General features: G+C 39.2%; 1 protein-coding gene across 1 annotated transcript in view; it reads right to left on the bottom strand.

Moving 5' to 3' along the window:
- Positions 1 to 624: 624 nt before the first annotated feature.
- Positions 625 to 10,110, bottom strand: part of nbn (nibrin) — a 31,406-nt gene continuing 21,920 nt past the window's right edge. Inside the window, exons 13-16 of the mRNA XM_036593089.1 lie at positions 9,870 to 10,031; positions 9,642 to 9,755; positions 9,089 to 9,138; positions 625 to 2,454 (exon numbers count right to left, since the gene is read on the bottom strand). Of these exons, the coding sequence (XP_036448982.1) occupies positions 2,424 to 2,454; positions 9,089 to 9,138; positions 9,642 to 9,755; positions 9,870 to 10,031 (357 nt within the window). The 3' untranslated portion in view covers positions 625 to 2,423. The remainder of the gene's footprint in view (positions 2,455 to 9,088; positions 9,139 to 9,641; positions 9,756 to 9,869; positions 10,032 to 10,110) is intronic.

Raw genomic sequence — 10,110 nt, 5'->3', positions numbered from 1 at the left:
AGCAGAGAAAGAAGATTGATTAACTAAAATGGATGCAGCAAATTGAAACCATGGTTGTCTGCAGCCTTCCTTTATGAGGTCCTTGCTTTTTATGGGCGTTTACAGAGATTTCTATGCAAAGTGTAGGGAAATGTGGGCCTTAACAGAGGAACATAACCCAGAAAATCCTTATAATCCCCAATTGAATGTTAATCTTCACCACTGGACATGAGTGGACACGTACCTTGCATGATAGCTCTTCCATAGAAGTGCTCCAGTGACTCTAGTTTTTGATGCCAATAATTGTTATGCCTGAGCAAATCCATTAACTCAGAAAACCTATTCACCTCAAGCTTCTTTGTTTGCCAAATTTTAACAAAGCTGTGAAAAAAGTTCTGAAAGAATAACATTTTTGATTTTACTTAAATGTTAACTTTGAATTCTATTCTGTACTGTAAGTTATCTTACTTATGTCTGTACTAATAGTAGGTAAGGTATGTAGCACCAGAGAATTCATAGGTACAGTGGTATTCTTGCCAAAATAATAACCCATAAATCAAACACATTCTAGTAGACTTGTAAGAAAGTTATACAGGAACAGGTTAGTGAGTGAACCAAGGAAATGAGCATGATGCAGCTTCCCCGCTTGATGGCTCTTCTAAACTTGACTGCATTCTGAAGTTGCAAGCTGGTGAATGTGACTACTCGACCTTGTAAAATGAAAATGAGGTTTTAATACGTGTTTTGTACACAGTATTTTTTATTATGGACAAATAAAACTTTTTAAAATACTCTGTTACATTGTTTGCCATCAGTGAACCTTGTAAACACCATAAACTTAAAAGGTACAATAAGTAGCTTTTCCATGAAATCCAGGATGATAGGCCTCCACCTGGTCATTTGAAAACATGACTAGCTACTAGCTTGGCCTCTAAGAGATATGTTAAGGCTTTATTTTGTTACTTATGCACTTTATGAATATTTCATACATGTTTAAAGAGTAAATCAACCCATTTTTCAAAACTTGTCTACATAATTAGTTAAAATGTAATGTTTGATGGGAAATGCTCTGTTCTAGAGAAACTTAGCCATCAAATATTTACAGTGGTTTACATTTGACTGCTAAGTTTCTCTAGATGCCATTTGCCATTTTTGCTTTCTTTTTAATGTAATCATGTCAGAGAGGTTCATACTGGGTGTTCTAGGGCAAAAGCACAAAAAAAATTAAAGTTTTTTAAAAACTACCTACCAGACAGCTATTACATGAAATGGTTATGAACATGCTGTCTTATGTCTGAGATGAGGTTTTGATTAGCTTTTGGCCTAAATTGTATGTTTTTAAATAAATTTATATGGGACAAAATAGTTCAGAGTCCAAACCTTTCTGAACGACACTGTTTGCATCCCAATGATTGAATTACACGGACATTATTTAAAATTGGTTGAATTCCCCTTTAACAGACTGCACTGAAACGTACACGGCTGTCCAAAAGTTTGGAATCAAAGTGTATAATTTGATTGTAATATGTTAGACCTGTACAACCACAGTTTAACAAAATTAGTTGGAAGCTGTCAATGAAAATCAAGACATTTCAGATGATCAGAATGATGAACGTAGCTGTGGAAGATTGTAGAAGAACCGAGAAAGAAGGTAACATCATGAATCCAGAATTCATCATATTTCAAACGTGGAGATCAAATCTAAAGGCAGTTTACTTGACAAAAATTAATGCAAACAATCACTACAGTACATTATCACTTATTCTTGTTCACCAAATTCTTGAAATAATGAATGCAACATCAAAAAATTCAATTTTGTAATTTTTTGTCTGTAATATTTAAACTCTCATCATATATTATTGTATATTAAAGCACAAAAATTGTTAATACAGCAAAGATTCCAAAAACTTGAACATGAGTGTATGTATTCAGGTGCTTGTTATGTTTAAAAAACTAATGTATATTCTTCTCTGACACATCTCACATTTAAGAAAACATCAGGGAAGAACTACTGTATCCAACAAAGACATTTCCAACAGCATGTAATGATGACAAAACTGATGACAAAAGATATCCAATTCTTTTTTTAAACATAGTGAAAAAGTAGTTGTTGTAAAAGTAGTATTTGTAAAAAGATGCCAGATAAAAATTAAAGTCTTGTCGCAGTTCATGATTTAGTGAGCCATGTGACCAGCAGTAATGAGTGACTTCAAATGAAAATGGCACTTATTCTACCTTTAAGTTTATAACTGAACATAAACAGACAACATACTTGAGGCCTACTTTTGGAACGCTGCAATAATCCAGAACAAGTGCGGGACGGAAATTTGGTGAGTTGCTCAAAACTTACAAGAACAAGCAAAACCTGTAGAAAACTGTGAAATCTTCTTGAACGTGCAGATCATTAAGAATACCATAAAGAGTCCAGGTCCATGAGTTACCTCTCATCTTCTTTTAGAAGGCTTTGGATTGTACCTATAGACAAAAAGGGAAAGACATCCTGAGGTTTAGAGTTAAAAAGCTCAAACCAAGCTCAGCAATCAAGCTGTAAACATTCCAGCTTTATGACGACGTTTCGTTACCAATGTGGAAATCTGAACTGATACGAACTATTAGCCGTAAATGTTAGGCATTGTTTAAAACTCATCAAACCAAACTTCCCTTCAATAAAACACGTCTGGGACACCAAGAGGGAGCAGACAGAGAGAGAGAGAGAGAGAGAGAGAGAAAAAGAGAAAAAGACAGAGAGAGAGAAAGAGAGAAAGAGAGAGAGAGAGAGAAAGAAAGAAAGAAAAAGAGAGAGAAAAAGAGAAAAAGACAGAGAGAGAGAAACTGAGAGAGGAAGAAGAGAAACATTATTAAGAGAAATTAAGAGAAATAGAAAGACAGCGCAAGAGAGAAAGAAAGTGAGAGCCCTAAACAGAGAGCAAGAAAGAGCGAATGCAAGAGCAAAAGGAAGAGCGAGAGCGAAAAAGAGAGAGCGCAAGAAAGAGCAGAAGACAGCACAAGAGAGAGAAAAAGACGGAAGACAGAGAGAGAGAGTATGTAGGGAAAAAGTGAGGGAGTGGAAAGCAAGACAAAGACAGATGGAGAGAAAAGAGAGAAAGGGGGAGTGTGAGGTAAGCAAGAAGGGAGAGATAGTTAGAGAAAGAAAGAGTGAGTGAAAAGCGAGAGAGAGAGAGAGAGAGAGAGAGAGAGAGAGGGAAAGTCATTTTGAATGTACTTTTGTCCCTCTCTCCATGTGATGCTCTCTCGCTCTATGCTTGATTGGCTAAGTGTCCAGATTCAGAGTTCAAACAGTCTGTAGAGGCTGATGGCCAGGCTGAGCCGTGTTTGTGTGTGTGAGGAGAAATGGCAGCACTTTAAAGCAGCTCTTACACTTCAGCTGGATTCCGTCTCCAGGCAACAACTCTCACCCTTTAACATACTCGCTCCCTCCACTCGCCCTGTCTAACGCTCTGCCTCTCTCTCCCAGCAGACAGCCTGTGACGCAAGACCTCAGTGTGGCCTTCGTGAAAACAGCAGCATCATCAGTCCCTTGCTCAAACACTACTTACATAACGTCTGCTCAAAGTCGAAAAATGTGTGAGAAAAATATCTAAAAAAGTAAAATGATGGCGAGGTGAGTGAACTGCACACATTGTGGTACAGTGAACAACTGATTTACAATCGACTTTAATAATATTTAATAAAGCACTCGTTTTCATAACCAAAATAAAATCACTGGTCTAATTTCAAACACAAAAATCCAAAAAAGTTTGGCACTTTGCTTTCATTGTCTATTCATCCAGCTGTTGAATAAAATTCAAGCAAAATAAATGCTAATTTCCGCCAGGTATAAGAAGGAAAAAAACAGCCAATTAAACTCTAGTACGTCATTAAACTGACTTAGTATCTTAGTACAGACTTCTCAAAATATTAACTTAGCATCTCAAAGTAATGAGTTGTTTTCTCAAAATATTGACTTAGTATCTGATCTGTAGGTACAGAGACAAGAGACATTAAGTCAATATTTTGAAAAAAATACGTAAAGAATTTGAGAGCCTTCCTCAATGTTTTGAGGAAATAAGTCATTGTTTTGAGCTACTAAGTCAAAATTTTTAAATCTTGCTGCCTGAAACTAAGAGGATGGAGAAGAAAAAAAAAAAGATTTTTTTAGTACCTGCTAGCAAATAGTTTTGTATGCGATGATGATTTCCTACACCTCCTGGGAAGCACTGAATCCTCAAAAACACCCGATTACTCTGGTCTTTTAATTGGCAGGTTAGGTGGGTGTGTTTTAGTAGGGAAACAGCCGGGACCGGAGTTGTGCGCACCTGCAGTCTAATCATTACACATACAAACTCGAGCACTGTTCAGAATAGAGCCCTGTATCAGTGCACTACTCCCTCTCTGTTGTTCACTAATTATACACTGACCAGGCACTTCATTAAGAAACATCTACACTCTTTGTCCATTCTATCAGCTCCACTTCCCATATAGGAGCAGTAGTCAGGACCCCCAGAGGACCACCACAGAGCAGGTGTTATTTAGGTGGTGAATCATACTCCACACTGCAGTGACACTGACGTGATGATGGGGTGTTAGTGTGTGTTGTGCTGGTACGAGTGGATCAGACAGCAGTGCTGCTGGAGTTTTTAAACACAATCGTCCACTCACTGTCCACTCTATTAGAAACACCTAACTTGTTGGTCCACCTTGTAGATGTGAAGTCAGAGACAGTAGCTCCTCTGTTACTGCACAGTTTGTGTTGGTCATACTTCATCAGTGGTCACAGGACGTTGCCCACAGGACGCTGCCCACAGGACGCTCTTAGCTGGATATTTTTGGTACTCAGTCCAGTAGAGACACTGAGGTGTTTAAAAACTCCAGGAGCGCTTCTGTGTCTGATCCACTCGTGCCAGCACAACACACACTAAACTGCTGTGCTGAGAATGATCCACCACCCAAATGATACCTGCTCTGTGGTGGTCCTGTGGGGTCCTGACCATGAAAGAACAGGGTTAAAGGGGGCTAACAAAGTATGCGGATGGACTACAGTCTGTAATTGTAGAACTAAGTGCTCCTATATGGTAAGTGAAGCTGATAAAATGGACAACGAGTAGGGGTGGGGGAAAAATAGGTTTCTTAGATGCATCGTGATGCGGACGTGGACGATTCTGAATCGATTCACAAATGTCAAAAATCGATTTTCTACATTTTAATTTATAACGTAATGTTGACAGAACGTAAAAGGCAGAACTTGGAACTGCGGAAGTGCAGCGCCCGGACAGTCTGTGGCGGCACATAACAAAAACACCAACTGGATGAGCGAGAAATCCGACCAGCTCCCTCTGCATTAAAAGCCAGGTTAGGTCAGGAGTCACAACACAAATGTTAAGAAGAGCCATTTTGTCCTTTCAACAAAAATTAAACCACCTTGGGAGCCACAACATTTAATGTCCAATATGTTTCAGTATGTGATAATGTCCTAAAAATATAAACGAAAACACGGACTTACTTTGCTCTGCTTTAAGCTTCAGCTATAGCCGCTTTCCTCCAATCTCCACCAGAAAACTTTTCCTCAAAAGTAGTTTCTTGTAAAATGTCTCCCAACGTTTGTCTGTTTTATGAGGCTGAAGTTGCTTCTTATTCGCCAGCTTCTTGTTTGAATTTTCCCGTTCCACATTAAATTCTGCCTGAGGCGCCAGAATGTAAATGCGGCACCATTTAAGGTGGGCCAGGACAATTCGAAAGAGAAGCTGACTTCAGCCTCGCAACTTTTTAGTGTTTGACAGTCTCTCATTGCAGATTTAACGTTTAATTTAACCAGAAAACCAACTGTGTTGCTTATAAATGCAAATAAGTCGATTCATCTCCAGATGTTCGTCTTAAATCTCTCTCTTTGCCTTTTCGTTAGCTACTAGCTAGGCAAGACTGCTTTGCTAGGTGACCTGCAGTCTGCACACCAGAGCCACACTAAACTAAAATATTAAAAAATATATATAAAATACTATAATATCACAACTTTTATTGCCAAGAATATGCGTCCGTTCTCAGTCGTTGAGAACCAGGGCTTTCGTGCTATGTTGCACACTCTGGAGCCGAGGCACAGCGCCCTGTCTCGAAGATATTTTACTGACACAGCGACCCCCCACTCTCTACCACGAGACCAAAACCAAACATGTGCTGCGTGGACATCCATTGCCACAGAGTCTTATTTCACCGTAACTGCATTTTATCACAGATGAGTGGCAGCAGCGTCTCATGTCCTCCAAACAAGAGCAGTGAATGAGAGCCTTCCAGTTCACTTGCCTCATCACTTCCATTTGTTTTATTACTAAAAGATACTGGAAGGAAATGCATTATGGATCATTACAAATACTGTGCTTTGAAAGTACCAAGTCCTCACACAGAGAGAAAATACAAATCCTGTATATAAAAAAAAAGATGCATCAAGATGCATCAATAATCGTTTTATAATTGCATCGCAGCCTCTGAATCGTAATCGAATCGAATTGTGAGGAGCCTAGTGATTCCCACCCCTTAACAATGAGTGTAAAAACAAGGAGGAAGACTTCATGAAGTGGCTGGTCGCTGTAAAAAGAATGTTTCTATCCAGCATGCAAGTAAAATGAATGTGTTTCTCAGAGCACAACATGGTTTTACATTCAGAAAAACTGACACTAGCAGAAATTCATGCTACTTAAACAAAGTTATTTAACAGCAGCTAAAAGCTAAGAGGGTATGAGTGGTGGTTGTGTGTTGACATACAATTTCCGGCTGAACTTTCCCTGGGCTTTTCACCGTCCCCTGGCTCTGTGCGTCATAGCATCCTAGTGTCTGAGCCGGGCTTTGCTTCTGCACTGTAGCCTAACAAAAGCAGCAGTCTCCCAGGCTTTGGCCCTCAGTGTGCTGTGACAGCTTATTGTCTCTGGGTGAGCCACCTTGATTTGCTGGGGTCAAGGGGCAGCGAGTGGCGCAAATGTGTTTGCTAAGTCTGCTGGGGCTGGCATGCATGACTGTGTGCAAATAAAGGTGCCAAAAAGGGTTCCTTGGATCAATGCCATAAAACAACCGCTTTTGGTTTGCTGAAGCACTTTAAATGAATGGCTCTGTAGCCTTACTCTGCAGGACCGGTTCGGATATTTCTAATTAAAATAATCAAATAAAACACTTTTCCTTCTAATTCGGATTAACCGGAACACTGCTGGCTCTCTGTGACTCTGCGTTGGGCTGCTAGCGAGCAATAATTGCCGTGCTAAGATAAAACGGACAGCACAACTGCAACTTTTCATAGCATCAATCAATTGTCTGCAACTGCCACAGTAAAAATAGCATTTGAACAAAACAAAAACACTTTTATAAATGAAGAATTTCATTCCAAAATGCTGTATATCCATTTGTAACAATGTTTGGGTTTGTGGCCCTTATTCATCAAAGTTGCGTACAGTCAAATCTGACTGTAAAATAAGCAAATGCAAATTTCACCCATCAATTTAATCAACCTGAAATAAATGCTTATCTTGCAGTTAGCTAACCCAAACTATTAGCATCAGGGAGATTCACTCGAAAGAGGCCCCAAATATTCTGTAATAACTCGCGCTAGGATGAAGCAATCTGGACGAAACAACGTGCAATGTGCTCCTCAGTACATGGAGCTTCAAACAAGACGGGATGCCCCTGCGTCGGAGCGATGAGGTAGGCGCCGGACAGCCGTCGCGAGGTTTAACCTCTGTTTGCAACTTCCGGGTGCCTACCCCCGTACCCCTTGATGTGTCTGGCAGAAAACGGAGATCACTTCCAGCATCGCATATAATGCAATCGATTACACATACGTCAAGGTATGTAGCGTATTTTTTTGGTTCAGATTGCTTCATCATAACGAGAGTTACAACAGAATATTCAGGGCCTCTTTCGAGTGAATCTCCCTCTATAATACCAATGATATGAAATAAACAATAATAGTAATTATTTGCACTCATGGAAATCCAGTACAAAAATGGATGTACTTACATGCACACTGGTATAAACAAATGCTCTTTGTTTCACTTGAAGACATGTTACGCTGTGCTTTCGTTTTATGCTACTGACACTGCTCAGAAAATAAACAATACAAAACATAGCTGGTGCAGAAGCATCTCTTATACTGCAATAATACAACAATTAAATGCTATTTTAGAAAAAACAATCACACTACACAAACACATCAGTCTACCATATAAAAAAACTAAACCATTTTGTTTATTTCGTCGTAATTTTAAAACTATACGCTTTGTTCAGTGGGGGGACCAGTGACCACCTATGAGCAAAGCCACTGGCGCATGAGCCTCTAAATGTTGTCAGTTTATTGGCTCCCTACGGAAACATCTACACGAATAGATGCTTGATTTCACGCACTGAAGCCGATTCGTCAAATCTCTGCTCGCTTACACGCCGTACAAAGGTTTCATCAATCAGAGGCAGAGCAGTTTGTATGTCATTAAAGGTGGTCAAATTTGTGCTTATTTTTACACAACTTTGAAGAATAAGGGCCAACGAGTTTTTGAAGAGTGTGAAGAACCTTTGGAACATTAACCCCTTCAAATCCCAAGCTTACTTCCTAATAGTATTCAGTAAAAACATAGGAAAAGTTTGCATTATAGTCTAAGTTACAAAAGTACAGGTAACTCTTCACTGTCTGGCAGCATTCATAAGACTACATGGCATCTACATAAGCCTTTCATGACAACCTATATAAACATTTAAAATGGCTTTTTCTAACAAGTTGTCATAACGCTCTGGGGTGAAATTTATTAAAGCAGCCTTTATGGCAAATGATAATCTTTTAAAATAGGCCTTTGTAAACGTGAAGGTAAGTTTATGTCACTTGTCACAAAAGAATTATGTAGGTGTCATGAAGCATTACGAATGCCACCCCTCAGGAACGTGTTACAAGTGTATAATGAAAGTTTGGACCTGCCAATAGGACCTGACTGTTTAAAGGGTTAAAAAACCCTCCATATAAAGTAAAGGTTCTGTACCACTTCTCAAGATTAGAACCACTTAGGAAGCTTTATTTGTTTTTACTTAAAAAAAAAAAAAAAGAAGAAGTATTTGCAATTAATGTATATGAAGGAAGAATTCATACCTGAACAGATCATCCCCAAGAGTCTCTTCTCGCTCTTGCCGTTTCTCCTCCTGAAAGGAAGTGATTTCATTGGAGATTACTTTGGCACCACATTACTGAATGTGTATTTCTACATCATTTGAACACAGCAATAGAATACACCAATAGAAACGCTCCAAAATTACTTATAATAAAACCTCTTTACATCAACATACATTAAGAGGTCAGAATGTTTTTACCTTCTCCTGTGAAACTGCTGTTTTAAAGATACACGTTTTTCTTTGGACAGCAAAAATATTTAGGTTTAGGCTCTGTAGAGTATATGTTAACTTATTTTCACTTAGAAAATCAACAAAACGTCACTGTTTTGCTAGAAGTGCGCGAACTTGCAGAACATTTAAAGAGACGTTTTCTGTGCTCTATTGATGATATTTGCAAATATGACAATAAATTTGAGACACCCTAATAATGACACGATGTGTATCATTTGGGCCCTAAATGGCACACTGAAATATTTCAGTGGAGTCAACATTCTCCATTTCCCGCTCCTTCTCTGCCTCCTGCACTCTCTCACCTCTGCTGCATCTCTCAGCCACTCCTCAAGTTCTGTGTTTTTGCTCCGATTATGAGCCACCAGATCTGAGCCGCCGATGATGTTGGGCAAACCATGAAGTCCAGGAACAGGTGCCTAACCAACATGTACACACACAAATATACACAAACAGTTATCTTTAAATCTTTTTTAAAAGATTTATCAGTTCATTACATGAACCATAATCTGACCCATTATTCCATGCCTGACCTTGCGGAAGCGCTTAAAGTTCTTCCCATTGGGATCGCGGCTCTGTAGTGGGTCGGGCCTCGTTCTGGACGGAGCGTTCACAGTGAGACACTTAAACTGAACTTGCAAGAGTCTCTGGGGAAGCTCGGAGTCATTTTCTGAAGCAGACACTGAGCTTGAGCCCTACAAACAGCAGACTTCAGTATAATATTACAACATAACAAGCAGTAATGAATACATATTGAAAATGCTGTACAGAGGC

Source organism: Colossoma macropomum, unplaced genomic scaffold (genome assembly GCF_904425465.1).
Source record: "Colossoma macropomum unplaced genomic scaffold, Colossoma_macropomum, whole genome shotgun sequence".
In the NCBI taxonomy this organism is placed as follows: domain Eukaryota; kingdom Metazoa; phylum Chordata; class Actinopteri; order Characiformes; family Serrasalmidae; genus Colossoma; species Colossoma macropomum.
This window is presented reverse-complemented; position numbering and strand designations above follow the sequence as displayed.